The following is a 15257-nucleotide window of genomic DNA, read 5'->3' on the forward strand; positions in this document are numbered from 1 at the left end:
TAGTCCATATCTCGATATCTCTGCCACCAAGTGACAGTTTCTACCCTGTGTGACGCAGTCTGGATCTTACCTGCTGCCTTGTCCAGGACGCAATAATCGGGTGAGTTTTCGAAGTACACCAACTCATTTTTGATTAACCTGTCTGAGTGTCTGTTGGTGACAGTGAAACCTGTCCCATCTTGGTTCATGGTGACCTGAATCGCCAGGTTGTATTTTTTCCGCAGGTAATCTCCGGTCTTTCTAAAGTCCGACATTGCTAACCAACAAGTCCTTAGCGTACACGATCCACTGACTCCATGACATTTACACTCCAGCTTCATGAACCTTTTCACAGCCTGCCGGGTTAGAGAGAGAGACAGAGTTAACACAAGAGACACAAACCTTCTGTCACTGACCTTGGAGGATTTTCAAAAAAGAGAGGATGGGACCATGGAGCTGACACATGGGAAAGTGGAGGGATGTGAAAGAGAATGGAGTGGCCAACAAACTGATGGAGAGGTCAAGGAGAGTCAGTGAGCTATGGTCAAAGCAAATCACAATGTCCTTGGCGCCTTTGTCCAAGCTGGTGTTTGTATGTGAGTGTTTGAGAAACAAGACTGGGGATTGGCCATTCTACACTCCTATCTTTGTCTGATGAATTCCTCTGTGGGCAGGTCTGGAACACAGCAGTTCTAGAATATCGCAGCTCTGGAACGCCGCAGCTCTGGGCTGCAGCACTTCTAGATTACCATAGGTCTGGAAAACAACAACTTTGTTCAATGAGTTGAAGCTGCTGCTGGTAAGGATCCACAGACCAACTTCTTTAAGTGGAGACCTGGCAAGGATGTCAAGTGTTTTTTGTCAGCCTTGGTTCACTGGGAGACTTTCTTTTCTCTGAATCACATGCTTGTGTGTTGAAACTCCATACCAAGAGATTTAAGCACATAACCTGGGTTGACACTCCAACAGAATACTGTGGAAATTCACCATGATTTATAGGAGTTGTCACTGAAAGGAGCAAGTAATCTCCCTTTGTGCTATTGAATCAATGTGGCATGTCTTGTCTGAATATGTTATTTGTATTCATAGTCATTGATCCCTCATGAGGAATTTGCCCCACCTGAACATTCTTTTTTTCCCTCTCCTGAGAGATGCTAAATCTCACTCAGGTACAGCAAGTACTGAGTGCTACATGCTGATGCGACCATCAATTCACTCAAGAACACGAGTGGAAGTAAACTGTGGCTTTAATCGACTTACAACTGAGCCTGCCTGCGACTAGCTGAACTGAAGGCAGGGTCGCAAGACTGCAGCACTTTATACTTCCGGTTATGGGAGGAGCCATGGGTGGAGCCATGGGCGGAGCCAAGGGTGGAGCCCTGTACATGCTCCACATCTCCCCTTGTGGGCAGAGCCGCGCAACAGCTCACAGATGGAGCCCACAGGGACACAGTGATACACAGTGTGAATTTATATTATACATTCACCACATTGCCCTCTGGGATTTCATGCCATTATTATTCATTAATGTTAGCCATGGCCCAGTGGGGAGCTCTTTGTTTCTGGGCCTAGAAGCCATTGGTTCAAGAACTTCTCCAGAGAGGAGTGCAAGCTACAATAAACACTCAGTGCAGTACCGAAAGAGCGCTGTGCTGTCAGAAATGGCAGATGGAGGGTGGCATAGTGGCGCAGTGGTTAGCACTGCTAGCTCACGAAGCCGAGGACCCGGGTTTGATCCCGGCCTGGGCCACTGTCCGTGTGGAGTTTGTACATTTTCCCCGTGTCTGCGTGGGTCTCATCCCCACAACCCAAAGATGTGCAGGGTAGATGAATTGGACACGCTAAAATAGCCCCTTAATTGGAAAAATAAAAAGGACCATCTATTGGATGAGATGTTAAACCGAGGTCCAAACTTAACTTTCAGATGAATGCAAATGATGTCAAGGCACTATTTGAAGAAGATGTGGAGATGCCGGCGTTGGACTGGGGTGAGCACAGTAAGAAGTCTTACAACACCAGGTTAAAGTTCAACAGACCAGCTGCGGAACACTGGCAAACAGATGAGACAACGATACTCTGCCACCTAAATGCACACCAAGAACAGGAAGCTTGAGAAACTCAGCATCACCACCAGCAGCAACCAAGCCTCCCCCGGTACCACAGTAGAAAGAAATACAGGGAAATCTATTGTCAACTTGTCGGACTACACCCTTCAACCAGACGAAATTGAAGTCCTCAGCAGAGAGCTCAATTTCTGCACCACCACCAAAATGGACCCCATCAGTTTCACGGCCGACACGGAGGAATTCATCAGGCGACTGAGGCTCCGGAAATTCTTCCACAGACCCCCAAGAGGCCGACAGCAAACCCAAGGAGACTACCAATGAACCGGAACAGCAGACCGAGAGATCTGCGGTGCGGCAACTGAATAGGAAAGAGTCGAATTGGACCCCTCCGGAAGGCCGCTGTCCTGGACTCGACATGTATGCTTAAGCCATCAGGAGTCGCGTCAATGCCAGATTCATCAGTCGCATTCACAAGACAGCCCCGAACGTCACCCAAGCACAACGCAACGCCATCCGTGCTCTCAAGACCAACCGCACCATCGCCATCAAACCAGCAGACAAAGGAGGGGCCACCGTCATACTGAACAGAACGGACTACTGCAAATAAGTATACCGACAACTCAACAACCAGGAACACTATAGACAGTTACCCGCAGATCCGACCAAGGAACACATCCGCCAACTCAACAGACTGATCAAGACCTTGGATCCAGACCTTCAGAGCACCCTACGTGCTTTCATCCCATATACTCCCCGCATTGGAGATCTCTACTGCCTCCCGAAAATACACAAGGCCAACACACCAGGCCGTCCTATCGTTCAGGCAATGGGACCCTGTGTGAGAACCTCTCTGGCTACATCGAAGGCATCTGAAAACCCATCGTACAAGGAACGCCCAGCTTCTGTCGCGACACGATGGACGTCCTACAGAAACTCAGCACCCATGGACCAGTTGAACCAGGAACATTCCTCGTCACAATGGATGTCTCGGCACTCTACACCAGCATCCCCCATGACGACGGCATTGCTGGAACAGCCTCAGTCCTCAACACCGACAACTGCCAATCTCCAGATGCAATTCTGCAACTCATCTGCTTCATTCTGGATCACAACGTCTTAACCTTCGACAACAGGTTCGTCATCCAGACGCACGGAACAGCCATGGGGACCAAATTCCCACCTCAATACGCCAACATCTACATGCACAAGTTTGAACATGACCTCCTCACCGCACAGGACCTTCAACCACCAGATACATCGATGACATTTTTTTCCTTTGGACCCACGGCGAAGAATCACTGAAACGACTACACGATGACATCAATAAGTTCCATCCCACCATCAGACTCACCATGGACTACTCTCCAAAATCAGTTGCATTCTTGGACACACTCGTCTCCATCAAGGACGGTCACCTCAGCACCTCGCTTTACCGCAGGCCCACGGATAACTTTACGATGCTCCACTTCTCCAGCTTCCACCCTAAACACATTAAAGAAGCCATCCCCTATGGACAAGCCCTCCGTATACACAGGTATTAACATGTTGGACTTTAACCTGGTTTTGTAAGACTTCTTACTGTATTTGAAGAAGAGAAGGGGAGTTCTCCTGGTCAAGATTCAGCTCTCAACCAACACTTAAAGCAAATGATCTGAGAATTTGTTTCATTGCTATTTCGGGGAGCTTGCTGTGCCTTTATGCACTTGTTTACAAAATCAACTACATTGGGTGTTCCTGGCTATGAAGTTCTTTGGAATCTCCTCAGCTCATGATAGGGCTCAGTGTGCAGTCTGACTTTATCTGAATTAGCATTGTTGTGGGGTGTCCTGGTAATAATAATAATAATAACTTATTGTCACAAGTAGGCTTCAATGAAGTTACTGTGAAAAGCCCCCAGTCGCCACATTCTGGCGCCTGTTCGGGGAGGCCGGTACGTGAGTTGAACCCGCGCTGCTGGCATTGTTCTGCATTACAAGCCAGCTGTTTCGCCCACTGTGCTAAACCAGCCCCTAACTGGTGAGTCTGAGACAAAATGTTTTGATAGCTTGTCTCTTTTTTTCAACAAAGCTCAATTTCTGCAGTACCAAACGACAATTTAATTCTATTAACCTATAACTCAACGGAAATTTGAAACTCCTTCACCCAACATTAGTAGATCTTAAACCTTACTTCGAAAGCCAAAGGTAAGGTGCTTCAGATGTTGGAAATCTGAACTAGAAAACAGAAAATTCTGGAAATGCTCTGGAGGTTAGGTGGTATCTGTAGAAATGTTAACACCGCTTCTCTCTCCAAATATGCTGCCACGCCTGCTGAGATTTTTAAATTAAACCCTCTCCTCTCATGACAGTGTGTCGTTAGGAGATTTGTTTAAAAGTTGCTGCTATTTACTAAGGTGACAAGTTTCTGATGACGGACAGTTTGGATCCGAGACCATCCTTCCTTCTCCACTCACATCTAGATTCTTAAGAAGCAATGAACAAGCGGGGATGATGTCCTTTATTAGTCAGATTGGATCAGTAAGAACCAGAACCTGAATATGATGCCCCAGAATATCTAAAAGGACAGCGCAATGAGTGAAATATTTCTTTATGTTTCCATTGAGATTTTTTGAGTTCTTTTTACTGTGCTATAAACTATAAAACTTCTGATGAAATACGCTCACTATGATAACTGGTGCAAATTGATTTAAAAATCATTAACCCCTTGAGGTTAGTGTTTCCTCTGCATGTTTCGAACATGTGGATGTCGTCTGCTATACATCTGATACCAATCTCACTTTGCTGGCCCATTGCCTGATACAGAATTCAACAGAATTTTTAAAAAGTCTGTTAAAGGCTATTTTTGTCTCTGTAAGAGGACGGGCAGGGAGCCTCACAGCTGGGCAGGAGGAGGCCATTCAGTCCATCGAACACATTCTACCATTCAATGCAATCATGGCTGATATGTAACCTAACTTATCTACCACCATTGCCCCACTTCCCTTAATACCTTTGGCTAAGAAAAATACATCAAGCTCAGATTTAAAATTAACAATTGGTGCCGCATCAATTGACGCCTGCAGAAGAGAGTTCCAAACTTCTACCACTTCTTGTGTGGGAAAGTGTTTCCTCATGTCACTCCTGAAAGATCTGACTAGATTTTAGACTTGGGACTCTAGTCCTTGACTCCCCAACCAGTAGAAATAGTTTCTCATTATCTAATCAACGGTGCCCCATCATACCGTGAAACCTTGGATTAAGTCACCCGTTAATCGGAGATCTGTGGAACATGGGCAAGGCAGTTCCAGTCTAGAGCACTAAGTCCTGAGTTTTCCTGCAACCCAACTATTGTTTTAATTGGGATAGAGTGTTATAAGAATATTATGAGTGGGAGTAAGTCATTCAGGCCCTCAGGCTTCTGACCTTCACCTAGATCATGGCTAACCTGAACCTCTACTTTGTGCACCCAATATTTTGCTATCTTTACCCAACAAAAATATCTGTCTTGAAAGATTCAGTTGACCCCCCCCCCCCCAACCCGCCTTTTGGGACGGGGAGTTTTAGATTTCCGACTTTAAAGTGGAGACGTGCTTCCTGATTTCCTCTCTGAATGGTCTAGCTTGAACTTTAAGCTTGTTCTTCATCCTTCTAGACTCCTCCTGCATCTGGAAAAAATAATTTCTCTCTTACTAAGTCCGGAATTCTCCGGCCGATGCGATTCACTTTTCTCGTTGGCAGTGTAACCCCTCACCCGGTGGGTTCTCGTGGGGTGGGGTAGGCGCAATGGGAAATCGCTTTGACAAGCGGTGGGAAGATAGAATCCCACCACCAGGTAATGGTGCGGCGCCAAGAGACACCCGGTCTGGGGGCCGGAACCCAGAGAATCCCGCTCCCTGTGTCTAATATCCTTTATCATGTTAATCAACTCAATCAGGTTTAAAAAAAAAATAATTTACGGGATGTCGGCGTCGCTGGTTCGACCAGCATTTATTGCCCATCCCTAGTTGCCCTTCAGAAGGTGGTGGCAAATTGCCTTCTGGAGCCGCTGCAGTCCTTGAGGTGTAGGTACACCCACTGTGCTGTTAGGGAGGGAGTTCTAGGATGTTGCCCCAGTGACAGTGAAGGAAAGGCGATATATTTCCCAGTCAGGGTGGTGAGTGACTTGGAGGGGAACCTCCAGGTGGTGTGGTTCCCAGGCATCTGCTGCTCTTGTCCTTCCAGATGGTAGTGGTCATGGGTTTGGAAGCTGCTGTCCAAGGAATGCAAAGGAATGCAACCCGGAATGCAAGGGAATGCAAATCCGGGCAGCATGGTAGCACAGTGGCTAGCACTGTGGCTTCACAACGCTAGGGTCCCAGGTTCGATTCCCCACTGGGTCACTGTCTGTGCAGAGCCTGCAAGTTCTCCCCGTGTCTGCGTGGGTTTCCTCCGGGTGCTCTGGTTTCCTCCCACAGTCCAAAGATATGCAGGTTATGTGGACTGGCCATGCTAAATTGCCCTTAGTGTCCAAGAAGGTTAGGAGGGTTTACGGGGATAGGGTGGAAGTGAGGGCTTAAGTAGGTCACTGCGGACTCAATGAGCCAAACGGCCTCCTTCTGCACTGTATGTTCTATGTTATGGTACCTGTCCTTTAATTTAACCCTCTAAGCCCTGGTGTTATTCTAGCTCAATTCTACCTTCGGGTGGGGTGAGGGACAAAACCAAGTGGGGACAGATGAAATGGGGCAGAGGGAGCAAATGTGACGTTTGTTGGTGTTGAAAGGTAACAGAAGATCTTAATGTCTTTTTATTAATAACTAAAACCTTTACATCAATAAATTAGGACTGTATATCAATAGCTATATTAATAGCCTGAAAGTTTGCTTCTGGGGCAGAGTTGATGAGCTGATGCTCCAGCGTCCTTATGGGTCAGGAGGGCAGAGTTAGGGGAGGTCTGCAAACCCAACCTGGAAAAACCTTCCCGGGGGACTTCCAATTCTTGGTCCAGGAAGATGGGTGAAGATGGGACTTGTGATAGGAGAGAGTTCAGAGACTGTCGACTGTGGAAGTGGGCTGGGCAGAATGGCTACCCCTGTGGCCCAGCGCCTTGGCGAAGACAGCAAAAAATGGACAAAACAAAGAACAATCTTCCAGCCTTCACTCCTCAGACCACCTTACCCCACCCATACACTCCCAGTGCCCTATCTCCTCAAACCCATGGTTCTTCATGCCCTTCATGCCAACCTATGCCCCCCCAAGTCCTTTATAACCCCCATCCCAACCATGATCTTCTACACACCCATGGCCCGTTATAGTCACTCTGCCAACTTAATGCCAACTCATGTCAACTTATGCCCCCTACCACCCTTTGCCCTTGCACCTATTCACTGAGTATCCACCATAAGTAGATCTAGGGCCCAAGCTGAGACCCTTAAGTTACTCTAATTGATGAAAACCTAGTCACTACATTGGCCATTCATAATTTCCCTTGAAAAGGTGGTTTTGAGCCGTCTTCTTCGACCACTGCAGTCTACGTGGTATAGGTACGGCCACAGTGGTTAGGAAGATAGTTCCAGGATTTTGACCCAGTGGCAGTGAAGGAATGATGATATATTTCCAAGTCAGGTGGTGTGTGACTTGGAGGGGAACTTGCAGGTGGTGGCGTTCCTTTGTATCTGCTGCCCTTGTCCTTCTAGATGGTGAGGGCCATGAGTTGGAAAGGTGCTGTTGAAAGAAAGTTAAGTTGCTACAGTGACCTTGTATATGGTGCACACTACTGCTACTGTGAGTTGGTGCTGGAGGGAGTGAATGCATAAGGTGGTGGATTGTGTGCCAATGAAGCGGGCGGCTTTGTCCAGTTTCTGATCATTTGGTAACCCCCCAGGATGAGATAGTGGGGGATTCAGCAATGGTCATGCCATTCAAAGTCGGGGAGGGAGATGGTTAGATTCCGTCTTACTGGATATGGTCATAGCCTGGTACTTGGCATGAATGTTACTTGCCACTTAACCTGCATATTGTCCTGATGTTGCAGCATATGGACACGGACTGTTTCGGCATATGAGGTTGTTAATGGTGCTGAACATTGTGCAACCATCAGCGAACATCTCTACTTCTGACCTTATGATGGAAGGAAGGTCATTGATGAAGCAGCTGAAGATGGTTGGGCCGAGGACACTACCCTGAGGAATTTCTGCAATGATGTCCTGGGACTAAATGATTGACTTCCAACCAGTGCAAACATTTCCCCCCAATTCCCATTAACTCCAGTTTTGCTCGGGCTCTTTGGTGCCAAACTTGGTCAAAGGATGCCTTGATATCGAGGGCAGTCACTCTCACCTCACCTCTTGAGTTCAGCTGTTTTTGCCCATGTTTGGAACAAGGCTGTAATGAGGTCAGGAGCTGAGTAGCCCTGGCAGAAACCAAGCTCAGTATCAGTGCTTATCGCTGAGTTGGACAATTCCCATCACTTTGCTGATGATTGAGAGTAGATTGATGGGGCGGTAACTGGCCTGGTTGGAGTGTCCTGCTTTTTGTGGGTCGGACATATCTGGGCTTTTGCTGGGTAGATGCCAGTTTGGTGGCTATACTGAAACAGCTTGGCTGGAAGGGCGGCATGTTCTGCAGCACAAGTCTTTAGTACTACAGTATTGCTGCAACATTGTGAGGTCCCGTAACCTTTGCAGTATCCAGTGCCTTCAGCTGTTCCTTGCTATCACGTGCAGTGAATCGTATTGGCTGGTGACTAACATCTGTGATGCCGGGGACCTTAGGGGGAGACTGAGATGGATCATCCGCTCGGCCCTTCTGGCTGAAGATTGTTGCAAATGCTTCAGCCTTGTAATGTTTTGATTGTTCTGGACATCCCATTAGCCAAAATCAGATCTGACTGAGGCAGCTGCACTTTAACATGTGTAATTTCCTCCGTGAATCATGGATGTGCACATTATAACCCAGCCCCAATTCCTCTCTGTGGAATTGGTGGGCGCCGGGTGTGGGTCGGGACTTCTAGATCCAGGCCTCCGCTCCCATTTGCACTAAGATGGAGAGCCTTCCCGTCAGCACAGAAAACCTGAGCTTAAAATCAATAGATCGGACCATTCCCTCAATAATTAATGTGATAAAGTCACTAATGAATTCCTCAATATCCGTTAGAGATGATTTAGTCTCAATAATTAATAACTATATTCCAATAGTTAATATTTTCCTTAATAATGACTGCACATATTAATAATTTGTTGCTTCAATTAACTACCCATGTTATAATTCCAATATTGTTTTTCCATCACGAATTGACAATTTTAGATCAATTATTAATGATTTAATCACTATGACTATACATTTCAATAAGTAATACCTTAATATCAAGTTAATATTTTATCCTGCATAATTAACACTTTCAAATCAATAATTCAGGCTTTGATGTAACAACTAATACGTTACAATGGATACCTTTACACTGGTGGTTAATGATGTTTCCTGAATAATTTGGTGTGTTGCATCAATTATTGATCTCATCACTTCAGGAACTGCTTTTCCATCAATAATTAACACACTGATATTACAAAACATGGAATTTAATGGAAAATGCAGCAATTAAAAAAAAATAGGTTGTTGCTGCATAGAAATCATCGGAATCTTAGAATCCTACAGTGCAGAAGGACATTCGGCCCATCCCGTTTGCACCGACCCTCCGAAAGAGCACTCCACCTGGGTCCGCTCCCCCACCCCCTAATCCCGGAACCCCACCTAATGTTTTCGACACAGAGGGGCAATTTTATCACGACCAATCCACCTAACCTGCATGTTTGTGAGAGGAAATCGGAGCACCCGGAGGAAACCCGCGCAGTCACTGTGGAGAATGTGCAAACTGCACACAGGCAGTGACCCGAGGCCAGAATTGAACCCGGGTCCTTGGCGCTGTGAGGCGGCAGTGACGCTCACTATGCCACCCTGCATAGTTTACATCTTATTTCTAAAGCCTGGTTGAACTCTGGACTGGTTGGCTGAGTGCCAGTTCGGTTTCGTGGATGGGATGTACTTGTAAAAATTGGAGGCCGTGTGCGGTTAAGTCTGAATGTGAGCTTATTTCAAAAAGAACCTGACTGCCATGTAAGGTTTCATTGGAAAGGTCTATCTATTATCTGCTACTCACCGTCCTGCCACATCGGTTGTTGTGGAGGTTCATCAGTGCCCTGGCGTCCTTCTCCTTCTTCTCCTTGGCGTCCACAAAGGCTTTAGAGAACTTGATTCCATAGTTGATGTTGTCGCTGCAGCCTCCCCAGTCAAACTCCCCTCTCAGGTCCCGGGCTTTGCCCCTCTTGCGCGGGTCACAATTGCAGCTGTTCAGGTCTCCCTGGCTGCAGGCCCGTGTGATGGCGTACACAACCCCAGCGGAGGAAATCGCATAGACGAAAGCTGCCTCTTGGCTACCTGAGGGGTGCAGGAGGGAATAGGGGGAGACATGTTTATAAATCGGATAATTGGGCATTTTCCTTTCCTAATTTACAACATGAGTGAGGAACAATCGGGTCCCGTTTCCTTTATCTTATTCATTCACAGACATGGCATCTCTTGGCAAGACTGAGATTTATCGCCTCTGCACAGTCACTCTTGAAATGGTGATTTTTTTTGTGGTGATCTGATCAAGGTGATCTGCGATAATAGATAGAGAGTCTATTTCCTCTGTGGGAGGAGGGGCAAAATGAAGAACTGGGAGACTTAATCTTAAAATAACGGCCAGATTGTTCCGACTTCACCTTTTCACATGAAGGCTGCTGGAAATCTGTGCAAGTCTTTTTCTCAAAGGGTTGAGTGTGCGGGAGAACGACTGGAGCTTTCAAACTGATATTGGTGGATTCAAGGGACAGGAAACAAAGGTAAATGGTGCGGAGATGCTGACCAGTTATGATCTAACTGAATGGTGGAATAGGCTCGAGGGGGTGAAACTCCTCCTCTTATTCCCAATTGTGGCAAACACCACTAGTGGTATATTATATGTATTACGGCACTGCCTGTATATTAGAGGTACGATGGTAAATCCCTGCCTGCTGGCTCCGCCCAGCAGGCGGCGTATAAAAGGGTGTGCCCTCCTGCGCTGCAGCCATTCTGGTTCCAGCTACAGGAGGCACAACATCTTGTTCAATAAAGCCTCGATTGTTTCGCCATTCTCGTCTCGTGGTAATTGACGATACATCACCAATGTTCCCAAGGTGCTCCCACAATTCTGTTATGTCGTTGCAGGGTTTTGGCGTAGGGAAGGTGAAGGAATGGTGGTGTGCGTCCGAGATGTGTCCAGGCTGGGGTGGTGTGGGTGACTTGGCGGGGGGGGGGGGGGGGGGGGGGGGGGGGGGAGGAATTGAACTGTAGGTGGCTGTGTTCCCACGTGCCTGCTGCCCCTGTCCTTTTTAGGTGCTAGATGTCATAAACTTTGGGAAGGAGCCTTGACCAGTTGCTGGAGAGAATGCGCAGATAGCTCAGACCGCAGCCACAGTGCTCTGGCGATGGAAGAAATGAATGTATGTTTCGCTGGGTAGATCAGCTGCTCGTCAAGTGGACTGTTTTGGATTAAGGAAATGGACAGTTTGATAGCTCAGTTATGTGACAGAAGTTGAAGTAAAGATGATTGCAGTTCTACCCTCTCAATAGCCGCACCTGGATTGCACAATTGAGTGCGTGGGTTGGAGGGGGTGAGTTTATTTGGGGTGAGGCAATGTTTTGTTAAATAGCCCATGATAGGTGCTCTGAAAGCATGAAAAATTAACCATTGTTCCGAAGCTGGTGTGCAAGAGCTTCAAATGCACTGTCCACCATTATTCCTGGGTATAGTGATTAGGAGTCAGCATAACTCAGGCCTACATTGCTCAGGCCTTTCTGCTGAGAAACCATGATGATGTCGAGCTACCTGATGATGAAGGAACTACATGATTCCAAATAAATCTTCTGGACTTTAACCTGGTGTTGTAAGATTTCTTACGAGAAACGGTGAGACTGCCTCCAGCATTTAACAACAATGACAATTTGTATTAAATTACATCTTTAACATCATGAAGCCTCCCATGGCCCTTCACAGGCGTGTTACCAAACAGAAATTTGACACACAGACACATAAGGAGAACGGGTGCCCAAAGGTTTGGTAAAAGAGGTGGATTTTAAGGAGTATCTTAAAGGAGGTGGGAGGAGCGAGAGGCGGTGAATTTAGGGAGGGAATTCCAGAGTTTAGAACTTCTGCAGCTGAAGGCATGGCTATCTATGGCGGACGATTAAAATCGGGGAAGCTCAGTAGGCCTGAATTTGATCAAGTGCATGAGGGGCATAGACAGAGTGGATAGTCAGAGTCTTTTTCCCAGGGTAGAGGGCTCAATTACTAGTTGGCATAGGTTTAAGGTGCGGGGGGGCAAGGTTTAGAGGAGATGTAAGTTTTTTTTAGAGGAGAAGCAAGTTTTTTTACACAGAGGGTAGTGGGTGCCTGGAGCTCGCTGCCAGAGGAGGTGGTGGAAGCAGGGACGATAGTGATGTTTAAGGGGCATCTTGACAAATACATGAATAGGATGGGAATACTGTAGAGGGATACGGAACCCGGAAGCGTAGAAGATTTTAATTTAGACAGACAGCATGGTCGGCACAGGCTTGGAGGGCCGAAGGGACTGTTCCTGTGCTGTACTTTTCTTTGTTCTTTGATCTTGGAGGCGTGTAGGACTCGAGCACATTACAGGAATAGGGAGGGGTGAGGCCATGGAGGGTTTTGAAGTCAAGACGAAAATTATAAGGTGCTATTTAACTCTGAGAAAATGTAGGCCTATAAACAGATTCGGACCACAGGCAAAGCCTTAAATAGGAACATTTAATAGAACTAATATTTTTAAAACATAAAATAAGATGCAAAAGAAAAACGTATTTCCATTCCATTTTTCCCACACACGCAGTCTTTTACTATTTATTTTCTTGTGAAAGGTGTCAGGTTGCGTGTACATAATTTATTGAGGGCAACTAACTGCTAACAAGGAAGCATAAACAGCAGTAAATCGGCAGGAGTCCCTCACTCACCAGTGGACACGTTATGTCACATTCTGATTTCACAACACATTCCGTCTATCACTGCTCTGTGCGAATGCTGCCATTTCACCGAGTTCCCACTCTCAGGTTGCATCTGTCTCATCCATGACTGTTTTTATACTCTATTCCTCCCATTTGCTTTGATCCTGTCCTATTCCCAACGCACACTTTGTGCACAGTTCCATAGGTCAGTAAAGCATTCTTCAAAACTGCCCTTTCCCTGTCTTCCCTTTTCCTTTACTCTTATCAGTCAGAGATCCAAAAAGTTATCCTGAAATCCTGATACACTACACAAGAAACTTGCATTTATTGCACCTTGTGAAAAGGAATGTTAGAGGTCAAAATTTGACACCACGTCACAGTTTATTCGAATAGATGAGCCAAAGAGGCAGGTTCTAAAGAATATCTTAAAGGAGGAGAAGGGATAGAGAGATGAAGAGGTTTATGGAGGGAGTTTCAAACGTAATGGCCAGGCAACTGGAGGCATGGTCTCCAATGGTAATGTGATAATTGGCTACAGTCTCCAAAGGGCCAGAGGCATCTCTCCCCATTAGAGAGAGAGAATTGAGTTATATACAGCCTGAGGGGCGTCACTCCACAGGTGGTGGGGCAAAGCGAGGTGGCATGCCTCCATGAATTATCACCAACGGTGGAGTAATTAAAATTGGCGATGCTCAAGAGCCCCCAAGAATTAGAGAAGTCTAGATATCACAAAGAACTGTCAGAGGAGATTAGATTTAGCTCACTCAGCTAAATCGCTGGCTTTTAAAGCAGACCAAGCAGGCCAACAGCACGGTTCGATTCCCGTACCAGCCTCCACCGAACAGGCGCTGGAATGTGGCGACTAGGGGCTTTTCACAGTAACTTCATTGAAGCCTACTCGTGACAATAAGCGATTTTCATTTTTTTCATTTTAGGGATTGGGAGTGGTGACGCCATGGAAGGGTTTTCAATCAAAAACAAGAATACTAAAATCAAGTGATTGATTGATCAGGGATAAATGTGGATTGGTTAGTAGAGGGGTGATGGGTGAACATGACGTGCCATAAGCCAGCCTGAGACTAGAAGAGCTTAGGATCAGCTGAAATTTATGTTAAAGTTTTGCCGAAAATATGTAGCCAATTTTCTCTTTCAGATGTTGACTGACTTGCTCTGCCATTTCCTGTATTTTTAAAACTGTTTCTTAGTTCTGATAATAAGAACATAGAATTACGAGCAGGGGTTTGAGGGCAGGATTCTCCAATAATGGGGCTACGTCCCCACGCCCGCGAAAAAAAACACGCGCGCATCACTCTGGACTTACCTGGAGAAAGTCCAGGGTGATTTCCGGATGTGCAGGGGGCTAGCAGGGCCCCGAAGTGCCCCTGGCAGCTCCAGCTGCTGATACGGAGCCCTGCACTTCCGGTCGGGGGATCCGCGCATGCGCACGGCGGTGGCCTGTGTTGGTTGCCCCGCGCGACATGGTCGACCCACACCACGAACCGGCACCAAGACGATAGACCCCCCCCCCCAGATCGCGTGCACCCATGGATCGGTGGCCCCTGATCGGTAGCCTGGTCGTCCTGGAGGCCCCGTCCGTGAATGATCCCCCCGCCCCCCACCAGGGCGGCCGTGAACTGAGTCCGCAGCCGCCACGCCGAGTTGCCGCCGTGTGGAACCATGAGTGAACCACGCCGGCGTAACCCGACCGGCTGCAGTCCGTGAATCGCCGCCGGAGCCTCTTTCAATGGCCCCCAACCGGCGAAGCATTGACCGTGCGCGCCCGATTGGCAGCGATTCTCCGGGTACCGGTCAACAACGATCTGACTACTCTAATCCCATTTTCAATCGCTTGGCCCATAGCCTTGGCGGTTATGACAGTGCAAGTGAATATCTAAACACTTTTTAAACGTGATGAGATCAAACACCCTTTCAGGCAGTGAGTCCAGACTCCTCTCTGAGCAAAAAGGTTTATCCTCCATTCCCCTCTTACCTTAAATCTATGCCCCCTGGTTATTGACCCCTCTACTAATGGAAAAAGCTCCTTCCTATCTACCCTATTTATGCCTCTCATAATCTTATAAATCTCTATCAGGTCCCTCTCACCCTTTACTGCTCCAAGGAAAACAGCCCCAGCCAATTCAATCTTTCCCACTAGCTCAGACCCTTCAGTCCAGGCGCCATCCTAGCGAATCTCCTCTGCACCCTCTCCAGTGCAACT

The 15257-nt window shown here is 47.1% G+C and overlaps 1 protein-coding gene across 1 annotated transcript in view; it reads right to left on the reverse strand.

Moving 5' to 3' along the window:
- Positions 1 to 15257, reverse strand: part of wnt2bb (wingless-type MMTV integration site family, member 2Bb) — a 72327-nt gene that overhangs the window by 19210 nt on the left and 37860 nt on the right. Inside the window, exons 3-4 of the mRNA XM_038820722.1 lie at positions 10158 to 10435; positions 71 to 335 (exon numbers count right to left, since the gene is read on the reverse strand). Of these exons, the coding sequence (XP_038676650.1) occupies positions 71 to 335; positions 10158 to 10435 (543 nt within the window). The remainder of the gene's footprint in view (positions 1 to 70; positions 336 to 10157; positions 10436 to 15257) is intronic.

The sequence above is a fragment of the Scyliorhinus canicula genome, chromosome 15 (genome assembly GCF_902713615.1).
Source record: "Scyliorhinus canicula chromosome 15, sScyCan1.1, whole genome shotgun sequence".
Classification (NCBI taxonomy): domain Eukaryota; kingdom Metazoa; phylum Chordata; class Chondrichthyes; order Carcharhiniformes; family Scyliorhinidae; genus Scyliorhinus; species Scyliorhinus canicula.